At 44.5% G+C, this 16,391-nt stretch overlaps 1 protein-coding gene across 1 annotated transcript; it reads right to left on the reverse strand.

Annotated features, from left to right (window-relative positions):
* Positions 1-4,142: 4,142 nt before the first annotated feature.
* vwa1 (von Willebrand factor A domain containing 1) lies at positions 4,143-15,574 on the reverse strand. Its single transcript, XM_030119648.1, has 6 exons — positions 15,188-15,574; positions 9,966-10,523; positions 7,884-8,213; positions 6,131-6,406; positions 5,566-5,841; positions 4,143-5,114 (listed from the first exon to the last, which is right to left on the reverse strand). The coding sequence occupies exons 1-6, from the start codon at positions 15,264-15,266 to the stop codon at positions 5,086-5,088; spliced, it is 1,548 nt and encodes a 515-aa protein (XP_029975508.1). The 5' UTR covers positions 15,267-15,574; the 3' UTR covers positions 4,143-5,085.
* Positions 15,575-16,391: the final 817 nt, after the last annotated feature.

Consider the following 16,391-nt stretch of genomic DNA (forward strand, 5'->3'; position numbering starts at 1 on the left):
TGTTTCGGCTTACGGGCCGAACAGCAGTGCAGAGTACCCGACCTTCTTGGAGTCCCTGGGAGGGGTGCTGGACAGTGCTCCGACTGGGGACTCCATTGTTCTACTGGGGGACTTCAACGCCCACGTGGGCAGCGGCAGTGAGACCTGGAGGGGGATGATTGGATCGCACGGCCTCCCCAATCTGAACCCGAGTGGTGTTTTGTTGTTGGACTTCTGTGCTAGTCACAGTTTGTCCATAACAAACACCATGTTCGAGCACAGGGGTGTCCGTAAGTGCACTTGGCACCAGGACACCCTAGGTCAGAGGTCGATGATCGACTTTGTTGTTGTGTCATTTGACCTCCGGCCGCGTGTCTTGGACACTCGGGTGAAGAGAGGAGCAGAGCTGTTGACCGATCACCACCTGGTGGTGAGTTGGATTCGTTGGCGGAGTAGGAAACCGGACAGACTTGGCAGACCCAAACATGTTGTGAGGGTCTGCTGGGAACGTCTGGTGGAACCCTCTGTCAGCATGGTTTTCAACTCCCACCTCCGGGAGAGCTTCTCTCATGTCCCGAGGGAGGCTGGGGACATTGAGTCCGAGTGGACCATGTTCTCCACCTCCATTGTCGAAGCAGCTGCTCGGAGCTGTGGTCGTAAGGTCTCCAGTGCCTGTCGTGGCAGCAACCCGCGAACCCGGTGGTGGCCACTGGAAGTAAGGGCTGCCGTTAAGCTGAAGAAGGAGTTCTATCGAGCCTTACTGACTCATGGGACTCCAGAAGCAGCTGACAGGTACCGGCAGGCCAAGGGAACTGCAGCCCGAGTAGTTGTGGAGGCAAAAACTCGGGTCTGGGAGGATTTCGGGGAGGCCATGGAGGAGGACTATCAGTCGGCCTCGAAGAAATTCTGGCAAACCGTCCGGCGCCTCAGGAGGGGAAAGCAGGTCTCCGCCAACACTGTTTACAGTGAAAGTGGGGAGATGCTGACCTCAACTGGTGATATTGTTGGACGGTGGAAGGAATACTTAGAGGACCTCCTCAATCCCGTCGCCATGTCTTCCGTGGAGCAAGCAGAGGCTGAGGTCTCAGAAGTGGACTCATCCATCACCCAAGCTGAAGTCACCGAGGTGGTTGGTAAGCTCCTCTGTGGCAAGGTACCAGGGGTGGACGAGATTCGCCTTGAGTATCTCAAGTCTCTGGATGTGCAGGAACTGTCTTGGTTAACACGTCTCTGCAACATCGCGTGGCAATCGGGGACAGTGCCTCTGGATTGGCAGACCGGGGCGGTGGTCCCCCTGTTTAAAAAGGGGAACCGGAGGGTGTGCTCCAACTATAGGGGGATCACACTCCTCAGCCTCCCCGGGAAAGTCTATTCCAGGGTACTGGAGAGGAGGATTTGACCGATAGTCGAACCTCGGATTCAGGAGGAACAATGCGGTTTTCATCCTGGTCGTGGAACAGTGGACCAGCTCTATACCCTCCACAGGGTGCTCGAGGGTTCATGGGAGTTTGCCCGACCAGTCCACATGTGTTTTGTGGACTTGGAGAAGGCGTTCGACCGCGTCCCTCATGGTGTCTTGTGGGGGGTGCTCCAGGAATACGGAGTCCGGGGCCCCTTGTTAAGGGCCGTCCGGCCTTTGTATGACCGGAGTAGGAGTCTGGTCCGCATTGCCGGCAGTAAGTCGGACCTGTTCCCGGTGCATGTTGGACTCCGGCAGGGCTGCCCTTTGCCACCGGTTCTGTTTATAATCTTTATGGACAGAATTTCTAGGTGCAACCAGGGGCCGGAGGGGGTCCGGTTCAGGAACCACAGGTTTTCATCTCTGCTTTTTGCAGATGATGTTGTCCTGTTGGCTCCATTGAACCTGGACCTACAGCACTGGGGTGGTTCGCAGCCGAGTGTGAAGCAACAGGGATGAGGATCAGCACCTCCAAATCCGAGGCCATGGTCCTCGACCGGAGGAAGGTGGCTTGCCCTCTCCAGATCGGTGGAGAGACTCTGGCCCAAGCGGAGGAGTTTAAGTACCTTGGGGTCTTGTTCACAAGTGAGGGAAGGATGGAGCGTGAGATTGACAGGCGGATCAGTGCAGCGGCTGCAGTGATGTGGTCGTTGTATCGGTCTGTTGTGGTGAAGAGGTGAGCCGAAAGGCAAAGCTCTCAATTTACCAGTCATTCTACGTTCCCACCCTCATCTATGGTCATGAACTTTGGGTCATGACCGAAAGGACAAGATCCCGGATACAAGCGGCTGAAATTAGCTTCCTCCATAGGGTGGCTGGGCGCTCCCTTAGAGATAGGGTGAGGAGCTCAGTCACCAGGGAGGAGCTCGGAGTGGAGCTGCTACTCCTCCACATCGAGAGGGGCCAGCTGAGGAGGCTCGGGCATCTGGTTAGGATGCCTCCTGGACGCCTCCCTAGGGAGGTGTTCCGGGCATGTCCCACTGGGAGGAGACCCCGGGGAAGACCCAGGACACGCTGGAGAGACCATGTCTCTCGGCTGGCCTGGGAACGCCTTGGGATCCTCCCAGAGGAGCTGGAGGAAGTGTCTGGGGACAGGGAAGTTTGGGCATCCCTACTGAGACTGCTGCCCCTGCGACCCGGCCCCGGATAAGTGGTAGAAAATGGATGGATGGATAGATTTTATATTTTAACACTCTGTAATATCGGTTCAGGGGTTGCAAATTTAAAATTGCATTTTAGCTTCCTGACAGCTTTTGTCCACTTCCTCCTTTCTGCCTGTTTCTCCTAACTATTAATTATAAGTCAAAGATAATTAACCTAAGTGAAAAAATTATTTTGTAGGACACTGAAATATGTGCTGCTGGTAATTGTTTTAGAATCTGTGTAAATAATTACTCTATTCAGTAAATTTTACTCCATTTAAGTCACAAAGACACTTTCTACTGATGTTTTCATTTAGAAAATCTGAAAGTCTACAATTGTGGGAGCACATTTCATCACAGTATCCATGAAAGAAGCATCAACGAAGAGATTCTTGATAATAATCTTGATAATAAAACATCACATTGCAGGACAGATTGAGAAATAATAAGTTCCTCCATAAATCCTGGGGGGAAAAAAACATCCTCTTCTGTAAATAATGAAATATGTGAGATTTTGTAAATTTTGTAATGTTTCCCACAGATTTTGACATAAATAAAAAGTGCAAGAAAAAATCTTGGGTAAAAAAATATATTTCAAATACCTAATATGAAAAGTTCCACTATCAAGTAAATAAAGAAATAACCTTTTCCATTTCTCAGTTAAAAGCTTCCATTGATCATTCCATTGACATTCCATTGATCTTATAGTTTTTTGTTTTTTGTTTTTTTTTAATTGTTATTGCCCACAAGTGTAAGAAGTTTAAAGATGAAAGACTATTACGGACTGTGATGTTCTGATCTGTAGGTGCGTAACATCTTTAGCTCTAGGTTGAAAGCAGGTATGTCAAACAAAACTGGCCCACAAAAGACAAGCCAAAAAAACAACCAAATTGTAAAGATTTCTCAAAAAACATACATTTTTAAAACGAATATCATATGACACTATTTTATTGGCCAGGCCCACTCAAGATGAAATTGGGATATATGTGACCCCTGAACTAAAATGTGTTTGACAGTCCTGCCATAATTTAAAGAGTTTAACATGCACCAAGAGATGAAGAGATGAAGTGGCTCCGGTTGGCCAGCAGGGGGAGCCTTGACACTGTAAACCTGGCTCACTGGTTACCTGGTAGATTAATAATTAAAAAAAAAAAAACTAAAAATACATAAAAATCACGATTATAAAACATTTGCACTTGTTTTAGCACATGCTGTTATCATTTTTCTATTTTTAGTATCATAATGTTCCTATTTATGCATCTTCATGAAATATTACATTCATGTTTAAATATGTACTTCCCTGGCACATTTACGACTGCAGCTTCAACATCAGAACTCAAGAGAAAAATCTGTTTCCTTTCTGTATTTTACTGATGTAATTTAAAAGATAGTGGTATCACAGATAGATACTGAAGAATAAGAGAGTGATCCAAATTATGTGCAAAAGAATAAGCATAATACATGTTATAATGGGGAAATAGAAGGAAGTCTGACATTCAACACTAATAGTAATAATAAAAATAAGGAAATTATTATAATTTTACTATTATAATGAAAGACAAGATTGTTAAAGTAGTTTATTGAAAGCTTGTGTTAAATTTCAGTGGTCATTAACAAACATGAAACAGTAAGTTTACACAGCGCACAGTCAAGTGTGCTATAAGCCGACCAGCGAGGATTCTTTCAGTAGGGGGCAGCAAAAAGGTAACAGTCATAAAAGATGTAAACAGCAGGTCTGTAAATACTCCAGGAGATTAATTATCATACATACACATCTTCACTTATAAATATGAATAAAAGCTTTGTGTCCAGACAACAGTATAAAGACCCCCTTCAGTTACGCACAAATCTGTATTATATACAGTATGTCTCCAGTTTCATGGCATGTGATTGGTCTGTCTGTAATTTCTATGTAAATTCAACACAATCTTGAAGGCTCTCTTATCAAAGAACACATTGTAATGATACTCACAAAACAAGTAATCAAAGTTGTCAAACATGCTGAAAGAGAAGTCACTTCAGTACAAATCAAATGTGTTCACCATCAAATCAGATGCTCCTTCTTGCACATGGCTAACACATGGTGTATGAACCGCTCTCCAAAACAATCCAGATCAAACATTCCCAGCATGCCTCGCTCTGTATTTTGCACGACAGAACTTAAAAAAAGCTTTGAAATGAAATGTTACACATTTTCTACAGGTGTAACCCAGATGAGATGGTAAAAAAAAAAAAAAAAAAAAAAAAAAAAACAGAAAAGCAGAGAAGCACAGAGTCCTCTGTGTTGTGGATTGTGGCAGTCAACATGTGGCCGGTCTTGTCCCAGACCGCTCCTCACTGTCTGTGGATTCCACACGAGTCGTCAGCAACCACACACCTCCCTCCTGGAAGACGTCCACAGAGGCAGAGGAAAGAGGCTCGGGAAAGAGTTACGACTGGAAGTCAGCATTCTTCTCGCCGTCGTCCCTCCATGTTTGGTAAGGTGCAACTTGCAGTTCTGGGGTGCTATGACTGGTAGCCATAAGCAAAGGCGTCTGCAAGAAGGAAAACAGCAGATGAGATATTTAAAAAAAAACAAGTTTCCCTGAGAGGGCCAAACTAAATACGTTTTATGGGATGTGAAAGTCATTAAAACAATGCTTTAGTGTTTTACTGTCATGCAATGCAACAAAACATATCAATCTGGAGATGTGGATTTAGGCCAAGCCACATGTCTACAGTGCAACATTTGTCTTCACTCAAAATAGAAGACTCATTTTCATTTAGGAGTCCAATACAGCACCGCTGGGGCCTCTCAATGGAGCCAGACCAGAAAAATGATTATCACTCGATCATTTATTAGGTTTTAGATAACACTTACACAACAGGGGTGTCACACATTTTAATTGAGGAGTCATATACTGTCCAATTTCAACTCCACAGCATTTTAAGAAATGATTTAAAACCGAGAAGGTCACTTCCTATGTTAACCCTGGGTGGACTCACCTGTGTTAAACTGCGTGGTGCAGCACAGCCCCTCTCCACGCGCCGTCCGGTAAATAGGCGACACACACACCCTTGTTAAAGGGGGGAGGTGCGTGAGGCGAGTTGATAGAGAGTCGGGAGGCAGGTACAGGGAGGAGCGCTGGCCAACCACGGAGTTTTCCTGTCCCTCCCAGGTGAGCCAGTAGCCCCTCAGACCAGAAACGCTGCCTTTCCAGTCCACCTGCACCGAGTCACTGCCCACTGTGGTCAGCTGGAGGTCCGCCAGGGCTGGAGTCACTGGAAAATGGAAACCGCAGAGAAGTTTGACTGGCTGCATTTCAAAAGGGAAGAAAACTTGGAGAAAAAAAAAGTAAAAAGTAAAAGCAGCAGAAAATCTAGACTTTCCTAACTGCTCGGCTTACAGGTAATTATCTGAAATTCAAGATGAAGAAAGGACAATGCTGTGCAGGATTAGGATTAGTGTCTTGATCAAGTTTCACTCTGAGTTTCTGGTATTCCAGTCCAGAGGGTTGGTGGTTTGAAACCCCAGCAGGATATTAGGTGAAATGCTTTCGCTGTAACTCACCTTCTTGAGTGCACGCCTTCACCGACATGGCCCTCTCCTTCCCAGAGACGTGTCGGGCACTCACGGTGACCAGGTACGTGGTGTCGGGCTGAAGGTCTCTGAGCAGAGTAGAGTTCTGGGCCCCTCCCACTGTGATGGCATGGAGCTTGCCTCTGGGCAGGGCAGAATATTCAACGTAGTAACTTGGGACCGTCTCGGGCTGCAGAGGACCCCAGCTCACCCGGACGCTGGTCGGCCCCGAGTCAGAGACTGTTACCACGGCCGGACTCTGCACCTCTGGTGTGTGAGAAACAGGAATAAGCACAGAAAAGAATTACTACAAATAATATTCAAAATTCATTTGGCTATTTTTAGACTGCTAAAAGAAAAATGAAGACATTCTTAAACTTTGCTGCCTGTGAATGATTAAATTAAACCAACTGAGCTAATACTGTTTTTGAACTTGAGCCTTTAATGAAGAAGTAATGTCTCTGTATTCTTTGAATGTTTTAGTCATACTGTGCATCTTAATTGATAAAAACCACATATTCTTCACAGTTACATTCTTAAAATGTTGCATTATTTCCAAAAACCCAATTTTTCTTAGCTCTTCAAAAGCTTACTCTGCCTGTGACGTTCTTTCATAACACAATAACTGACTTATTCTGTGGAGACCCACAGGGCTTGGTCTTAGGGCTTCTGCTATTTTCATGTTCTGCCCACTAGTTTTCAGATGACATTCATTATCACTTTGCATTTAAACCCAATAACGTTTTCAGGATAGTTAAGCTTTTGGATTGCCTTAAATGCTAATAGGAATTAGACTGCAAGAATGTTTTTTATCTTTATTTAATTTAACTTTTATTTAACCAGGAAAGTCCCATTAAGATAAAAAACCTCTTTTTCAAGGGAGTCCTGGGGGTTGCAAAGTTACAGTTACAGTTACAATACAAATGACTTCAATGCCAATGCTGACAAGACTAAACATTCAGGACTTGGTCCAGAAAGGTCAGCTCTCATTAAGAATTTCTCCATTCTTCTCAAGTACTTTAGACGGAGCACTTTAATTATGAAGCTCTTTGTCTGCAAGCTTACAGTCAACTGATCCTGTAGGCTCATTCAAAAGCAGCTCAAGTCCTCTTCAAACAGGCTTTTGTGTGAACTGCACAAGTAATGTTTCATTTGTGTGCATAAAGTCTTCATTGTTGTTTTTTGACTTAATATTTTATACTTGTAAATTCTTTTGCTATTTATTTTTGAACACTTTCTGCTACTTCACTGTGAAAAGCAGCTTATTTTTTTCCTTTTTTTTCTGTTGTGAATTTATAAAACTAGCTTTTTCAAGCATCATTCATCCTTCAACTTTTTTGTGAGATTCAGTCAAATCAGGAACCTCTTTCTAAAACATGATTATATAAAAATCTATTTCTGATACATGGTATTTTTGTACTGATTTGTAATGCAGGATTAAAATGATTTGTCTACATTTCCATTTGACAAAGTTACAGCAATTACAGAATTAGGGTTTTACTACAAATAGCAAACAATATCATAAAGACTTTTGGGATCGTGTTGGTTCAGTAACAATAAGCATTATTCTTGAAACGTGTTCCAGATAACACAGTCCATGACAATTTAGAAATAAAGCAGACTCTTATTGCCATTCAACATGTACAATATTGGATGCAATCAGTTTTTTACCTTTTTTATTGTGTTGTGAGAAAGTGCATAATTATGTGTTATGACACCACTTGTAAAAAGGCTGTAACCTGACCTGGCTTTGTGGTGAAGGAGACGGAGAGCGTGTTAAATGCCTGATCATTGGACTCCGGGGTCAGGGTGGCAGTGTAGGTGGTGTCAGGCTTCAGGCCGGTTAATCTGACAGTGTTGGAGTCTGCCGGCCGGGTCACTCTCTGGTACTGACTCCCCCCGGTGCTCGGACTGGTCCCGGGCCCACCCACACCCCCTCCTCCTCCGCCTGTCAGGACCGGACTGAAGCGAATCTCGTAGTAGCCGTTCAGACCGGACAGAACGGGCCGCCACTGCAGCGTGGCTGAGTTGGTGGAGACGTCTCGGACTTGAATTCGCCCGGCTCTGATAATCTCTGTTGGAGGATTCGGAGAAAAGAAACAATGTGCGAGTTGTAATCGGGAAAATAAAGAGAGCGGGAGATGATAGTGAGGAGGAAGATGGTCTGACGGACGGCTAAAAATGCCTTGGCTTCAGACAGCCACCCACATGGACACAGACAAGACTTCGAAATGCATTTGTAAGCCATGCAACATAACGACTTGAAATAGCCTGCGCAATGGGGCCCTGCCACTAAATGACCAACGCCACTGAGGCAATGATATTTGTGCTTCCTTCTGCACATAGCAAGAACCAGTGCCTGACTCCTTGTTGTTCATAACCCTTATTTAAACCATGCATCTTGGTTTACAGCTGCGCTGCATACGGTGCACATGCTGAGGTGTCCCCACTGAGTGTTACGGCAGTTACCTAATCGGGCCAGAGAAATGGGCGATCTCCCAGGGCTCCATCTATATATAAATAAATATATATTTGTATGTCATGTCTGGCATAGTGTTGGGGGATGCAGCAAGGGAAGTTGAATCATTAATCCATTAATAGATCGGCCTATCTCATTACAAAGAGGCTTACACATGCACAGAGATGCTCTCGCTGTCCCGGCTTCTTATTTCATCTCACTGTCTTCAGGACTATGTGAAGAATTAGAGTGCAGCACAATGCCACGTAACAAGTCTGGCCGTGATTGGAGCTGTCTGAATCGGAGGGGATATATCACAGATAGATGGCTGTACAGGAGATGCCGCTTCAGAGAGTTTTGAAAAAGGTTTTAGAGATATATGCATGCTGGGATTTTCATTTGACAGACTGAACCATTAAAAAACTAATGATAAAGTAATAAACCGAAACGTTGCCTGAAACAGTGTTTGATAATGGAGCCCGAAATTTGAGCTTATATAACAGCATCAACACAATCACAGTCAGTGTACAGCCCATTCCCAATCTGGACTGATACATTTTGGGGTTCCTAATGAGGATGGAGAGGTGGAACGATTTCGGACGCGTGTTCACGGCGGGCCAATCAACCAATATTCCCCACGTTGAATATTTTGGGTGCGGCGACCCATTTATTCTCCTCCGGTGCCACCCACTGTTTACAGAGTCCGGTTACCACAGTTGGAGCAAGCGAGCTCTCAGATACAGTTTCTTTTTGTACGAACACGTCTGGCACAACCACTAAACACGATCGAACACACCCGAACACGGTCAAAAGACTTTTTACTGTCCCTCTCTCACACACCTGAAGCTCATCACCTGCCTTACATGCATTCCCAAACCATCCTGCTCACCCTAGAGGTCAAATCATAATACATTACCTGTAAGCCCAAAAAGACAAAAGAGATGATTTTTTTATGGGAAATGATTGATAATCACATGATCTATTGCAGATGCAGGTCTTAAAAATAGATGAATGTAAAATAAAATACAATAATTCAGGTATAGTGAATACAAATATTTTCCTAACCTTAACGATGCATTTATACATAAATTAAAATTAGATTAGAGTTTGGAAGCTTGCCAGAAAGGTTGCAGACCCCATCTCTGATCACTGATCTTCCAGAGCATCGCAGTGAAGCTAAACACTCAGGACACACAAACTCTCACCAAAAGCAATAGTTTTTACAGCTCTGCTCTTGATTCAGGACCGTGTGTTATTTTGGTTGAGTTTGACAAGTACAAATTTAATTTTGCTAAGCTTCGAGCATGCAAAGCTTTCAACCCCGGTGTGATTCCTGATGCCCGCCTGCCAGCTCTATATCACACTCACCAATGATGGCGTCTCGCAGGTCGTCCGCGATGATGCTCATGTCGTCGATGTCCACAAAGTACAGGTGGTCTTCTACAGGCGGGCTCACCACCTGCCTCAACACCTGGTAGTTGCTGTGGCCGGTGGAGACCACCAGCACCGCCACGCCCTGCTCCCTCAGCTCGGTCATCGGTTCGATCACGTCGCCTGGTTTCACCCCGTCCGTCAGCCACACCAGCACTCTTGGGAGCCCCGCCCTCGACCCGTCCGGCCCGCCGGGTATCAGCACCCGCTCCCTCGCCATTTTCAGGGCCTCCACGGTGTTGGTGTCACCCTTGAGGGGCTCGATGTCGCTCAGAGCCCTCTGCAGGGTACTCTGAGAGCTGTGCTCATTGAAGCCGAACTCCAGGCGTGGCCGTGTGCCCACCTGAAGGAGTCCCACCTTCACCTGGTCCTCTCCCAGGGAAAAGGGAAGCAGCAGCTCAGACAGAAAGGTGCGCATGCGAGAGTGCTCGTAGGTCGACACGCTTCCTGACGAGTCCAGTAAGAAGAGGACGTCGCCCTCGCAGCAGTTCAACACTGAGGAGAAAAAATAAGGATTGATTAACAGGCAGAGGCACAATATGTAACATAGTTGCAAAAACACACAGAAAACTACAAATTGAAAGAGTTAAATGCAGAAAATGTTTTTTTTGCAAAAGATTAATTAAGTAAGCATTCTTCCTTCTTCCTCGTTTCTTTTTAACCAACAACCATCTGGAAATCCACTCTTGTAATGCCAGCTTGTACCAATAGATGGTGTAGTGAGTCACCTCAGCCTTCTCAGAGAACGGAAGACCAGCAAGAGTTAATTAGGATGGAGGACAGAGTGAGCGTGACAGTGTCTTTAAAGCGATACTTCAACATTTTAGCAAATTGGCCCATTTACCGCAATTCCTTAATCATTTCGAACAGCATACTTATTTTTCTTGTGAGGGCGAGCTGTTGTTTATTCAGAGGTGAGTCGGGGAAGGTTTTCGGGACGGACACAGTGGAGGTGAACGGTATTTTTGTTCCCCCTCGTCAAACTCATCAAATACACAATCCAACAACCCCAAAACACTTTGGTGGACACGTTATAATCCGCACATTCACTACGCTGTGGAATATTAATGCAAAATTACCAGATTGAGTTGTTTATGCGAAGATTGCTAGGACGGAACTACTTACTAAACATGGCGTCTGGGCGTAGTGATTTCAAAAGAAAAAGTAGTTCCCAGTATTTGCTTCAGTGTCGTAATGCTACAATATTATTTGTTGGTGTTCCACAGCGTAGTGAATGTGCGGATTATAACATGTGCACCAAAGTGTTTTGGGGTTGTTGGATTTTGTATTTGATGAGTTTGACGAGGGGGAACAAAAATACCATCCACTTCCATTGTGTCCGTCCCGAAAACCTTCCCCGACTCACCTCTGAATAAACAACAGCTCGCCTCACAAAAAAAGTAAGTATGCTGTTCGAAATGACTAAGGAATTGCGCTAAATGGGCCAATTTGCCAAAATGTTGAAGTATCCCTTTAAGCTTTTCACTATTCACTGAATAACAAGCAAAGCTATAGGAAGCAGACTGGTTCATTGGTTTTTCTTCCTTGGGGATCCCCCCCAAATCCCCCGTCTGACAGCATCACAGTGAGGCCAAAAGCTGGTGCACACACCAATAGGCAGTTCCCTAGGTGTTCTAAATGCACACAAAGTCACTGGACCCCCTCTGGATCTGTGGATCAGGCTGGGAAACAGGCTGAAGAGACCCATCACTCAATCGTCCAGTACACATGCGAGTCAATGCCTCCATTCTACACACTTTAGATATGAAGCTCACTTAGGTAACATCAAAGAGAATATCAAAGTAGTTTTTGGAATCCAACTCCCCTTTTCTTCCATCCACCTTCCTGGAAAAACACAGTCTGACTGTGATTTCTGCAGATGGGCAGTACTGTGAGCATGAAAGCAGGAGCAAATAACAAACAGGCAATTACTGTGGAGATAAGCAGAATCAAAACAACACGAGGAAACACGCAGTGGTGCAGGAACTGTGATAACTTCTGAAGGGGATGATGGGATAACTGCTCTCAAGCACTGAGCTGGAGGGTTTTTTTTTCCACTCTCAATTTTCCATATTTTGAAATAGAAAGTTAAAAGAATTCCAAAAGAAAAGAACGAGAGAAAACAGTAGCTGCTGGGGATTGGAGGGAGGGGAGGAGGGGAGGGGGAACAAGGGGAAGTTAAAGGCGTTAAAAGGTAAGGAATGAGGCCGAGGGTAAAGAGGTTTGGGGGGGGGGGGGGGGGGGGGGCAGTTCCATGTGAGAGATGAGGAGGAATGCTGGACGGCTGTATGGAGAGCAGAGAGAGGACGAAAGAAGCTGCGGCAGCAGTGATATTTAGTCACAGATGTTCAGACTGTGAACTGTTCCAGAAAAAAAAAAAAAAAAAACATCACTGCCTAAAATCTCAGATCACGTGTTAAGGAGAAAAAGAAAATAAGCTGTGGGACAGAAGAGAGAAGACCGTGGATTTCTTCGACTGCGGTTGCAGGCTCAGACTCGGGTACTTAGACAGTCTCAGAGAGCCCCCTCCTCTTCATATCCCCCTTTTTCTACAAATATGTGAAAGACCAACATATGAAATACGGTGCTGATAAGAGTCTGAGACACTGAAACCTGAGAAAGCAGCACACAGCTCAGGACCACGCTCACTTTTTTCCTCATCAATCTCCAGAATTCCTCACATCTCGCTTGTTGCTTGGACTTTGGAGTAAGAGTGCTGAACCCCCCCCCCCCCAAGTCTACCTATGTGCAGGTATGCCTTTATCTACAAGCCCTGTCTGGAGATAGCCGATCCACTGTTTATCCAAGCTGCTCTTATCGCCGGCAGGATCATTTGGATTCGTTGGTGAACTATTAGAGCTCAGGTGATGTGAGCATGGAAAAAAAGGAGGGAGTTCAAGCCTCATGTAGCCTCTAGTAATAACACAGAGAGCAGAGCAAGTGTTACAACACGCTATGCAGATGGCAAGGCATGTGCAAAGTAAATCCTGTGGGTCGGATTTACAAAAGTACAGCAGTTTTCAGAGGTATGACAAATGATAGGAAGACGAGCTCTGCAGAGGATTACAGTAAAGGTGTAGCTGCACATCATTTTACACTGCAATGCTCAAACACATTATTATCGCTCCAAAAACCTAAGCTGATTGAATTTTGCTGTTTCAGTCCATGAACTTTATATTTCTGAGTGTAAATACTTGGCTTACACACTACATTTTTGTCCTCAGTGATCACCTCTGTACACATGCATATTTCAAACATGAGTTTCTTTTTTTCATTCAATGTTGTGCACAAAAACACTTTTTTATGCTTTTGTTCATAAATTTTGGATGAAATCCACAAAAAACATACAAGTTTATAAGCTTAATTATCTCAAAAACTATATAATGGTGTATTAATTATCATGAAAACTCTGAAAGAAGATGATTTAACTATTTTATTTGTGTTTTTTGCTCCAATTTTCTAAAAATAAAAATTCAGCACATAAATCTACTTAAATCTTGCTTCTAAATCTAGGTTGTCATTAGAAGGTCTTTATTTAACAAACATGACAGCATAGGTTAAACAGCCAGCGCACTTATAAAAAGCCTAATTATTGTTATTTAAGTGGTCTCACAAGGTTACTATTAATGGACCGAGTCAAGCGACAACATCTCCCTCATGTCATGCTGATACAGTCCTAAAAATCCACTCCTGACGGGAGCACCACCACTTGGTAGGTTTCATGATCATGAGGCTGACTGCAGAGTGTGTTATCACTGTGATGACAGCTGACAGCAACGTGCTCACGAGCAATCTGTAGTCACTGACCATGAGAAACAGCTGGTTTGAGGAAACAGTCACCGTGGACGGTCACAGTGAAGATCTGCTCTTCATGTGAGTGAACGGACGGCAGATCTCGCTCAGGTTTCTTTACATTTCAGTGATCATCAAATGGGACATGAGTATATTTTAGCATTCTTGACTTGGAAAAATGAGTTTTGGTGGCAAAAGTAAGCATCACAGAATAATCTCCACTGGTGTGCGAGTGTGTGTGTGAATGGGTGAATGTGATAATGCAGTGTAAAGCGCTCTGGACTTCACTGTAGCAGTGTAAAAAGCACTACATAAATGGAGTCCATTCACCATTCAATCTGATGAAGTCTGTATATTAAATGCAATCTATAAGTTATTTTACTCGTGAAACCAACAAGACCTTTCAGACCTTATTCAACTCAGACAACAGCCACACCAAGAAATTTTCTATCCTATTTTTAGAATCAAAATAAACTTCAATGATCAGGATCAATCAAAAAAATGTATAATTCTTGGTTTTGTCAGTTGAACTGTATCCCAAATGTGATCTACAAATCAGTGTGTGTTGAAGTCAAGGCAGCCAGTAGGTGCAGTCACTCTTGTTGTCTTCTCTTTTTTTCTCATTGGTGATCATTTGTTTTCTCATACTTTACTCAGACTTGGCTGCAGCCAGTCCCAGCTGACTATGGGCGAAGGCAGTGTACACCCTGAACATGTTGCCAGGCCATCACACTGAACTCACAGAGACAGGCAGTCACACACATTTCCACTTTGAGCCAATCTGGAATCATCCATTAGATACCAGTGTGTGTTTTTAGAGTGTTAGAAGAGAAAAACACACATGCACTGAGAAAACATTCAGACTGAAAGGCCTACAAGCCCAGATCCAAACAGGGGGATGTTGACTGACTGCCATTACACGATGACAAACGCCAAAACATTTCTTCAACTGACAGTAATGTGAAGATTTCAATTCCCTACTGTGCTTTATAAGGGGAGCACCTGCGCCTTCCACGGGATCCCTGGGTGGTCCCTGAACGCCCCAGGCATGTGGGATTTCATCAACTGACAATTCAATACCTGGAGTGGTGCCATTTTACTGAAAAGACCAATGTAATATCAACCCCACCCTGATCCACCCTCAGCTAATCCCCTGACTTCAGACTGTCTCCCAAACTCCCGCTGCAGAATTCAACTTCACTGCATCTCATATGAGCAGCAACCCTTTTTATAGTAACAGGGGATTTTTGTCACACCTCGGGGCGATTGATTTAAACTGGAATGGTTTTTAAAATGGTTATTCCGTCACCTTTGCTCTTGTGTAAACACCAATCCTCATTGGTTTCGATGGATAAGGTGACGCTTACCTCCCTCAGGTGCGGTGTTCTGGGTCGTCCCGGTCCGCAGGAGCAAACCCAGCAGCATCCATGTCAGAAACATCTCCATCAGAGGGGAATCAGATCTTATCAAGCTATATCACAGACGGAGGAGTTCACCATATATCCAGCAGAGCCGCGCGGAGTCGTGCGGAGCCGTGCGGAGCCGTGCGGAGCGCACTCCCGCTCAGTGAACCACAGCCAGAGGAAGCATGACTTTAAATGAGTCACATCCAGGCAGCCTTATCTTCCGCCTCCGCTGAGCATGGTCCCTCACCCGGTAAATGGAGTCAGTCCGCGGAGGTTAAAGTTAAACTGGAGGCGCAAACTTCGCTGTGCGTAAAGTTGGAACGTGCCCCGTCAGTGCGCGTAGCTCGCGCTCCGGGACCCAGAGTGGAGCGCGAGAAAGTGAAACGCGAGAGTTCCCGGGAACTTTCAAAACAAGACTAATCCGGTGACTGCAGGATGGTAAATACTGCTCAATTAAAAAAAAATAATAATGGTGTTTTCATCTCCGATAGACAAATTAATGAAAAGAAAAACTAAATAAAATAAAATAAATGAATATTTGGTAACTGAAGCAGATTAGGATTTCCCTAACAGATGTAGCCATTCTTCTTATTGTGGTTTTTGTAGATTAATAACTTTTCATGCACGTTTTTTTTGACGGATAATTCCGATCATGTTCTCTCAAGAGGTCATGACTACAAATCCAGGCCTCTAATCCCAAAAGAACCCATCATCCATCCGTCCATCCATCCATCCATCCACCAATCCATCCATCTTTATCCTTTCTCAGGGTTATGGGGTGCTGGAGCCAATACCAGCTGTACTATGACAGAAGGCAGGGTGCACCCTGGACAGGTCACCGGTCCACCACAGGCAGGATGAAGACATAGAGAAAGACAACCAAACACACAATCACTTTCACACCAAGGAGGGATTTAGGCTCACCAGTTAAACTCACAAGCATTTTTTTCTTTGGACTGTGGGATGAAAGCAGAGAACCTGGAGAAAACCCATGTGCACATGGGGAGAACATGCAATTTGCATTTTTAAGGCTGTGTGAAATAAAACAAGTGTTTTATTGCATCGGTGGGTTGATTTTTTAAATAAAATAATACTCTACAAATCCACAATATTTTGAGAAGAAGCTCTAAAGTAAAGTACTTCTTTTATAGATGCTACAATACGA

This window comes from Salarias fasciatus, chromosome 20, assembly GCF_902148845.1.
Source record: "Salarias fasciatus chromosome 20, fSalaFa1.1, whole genome shotgun sequence".
NCBI classification, from domain to species: domain Eukaryota; kingdom Metazoa; phylum Chordata; class Actinopteri; order Blenniiformes; family Blenniidae; genus Salarias; species Salarias fasciatus.

What these genes read in the sequence shown, in the direction of transcription:
- vwa1 (XM_030119648.1), bottom strand. Translation starts at nt 15,266, where the DNA reads ATGGAGATGTTTCTGACATGGATGCTGCTGGGTTTGCTCCTGCGGACC. An exon ending in GAACACCGCACCTGAGGGAG is followed by an intron (nt 10,524 to 15,187) that starts GTAAGCGTCACC and finishes TTTTCTCCTCAG; the next exon opens with TGTTGAACTGCTGCGAGGGC. An exon ending in CACCACGCAGTTTAACACAG is followed by an intron (nt 5,115 to 5,565) that starts GTGAGTCCACCC and finishes TCCTTCTTGCAG; the next exon opens with ACGCCTTTGCTTATGGCTAC.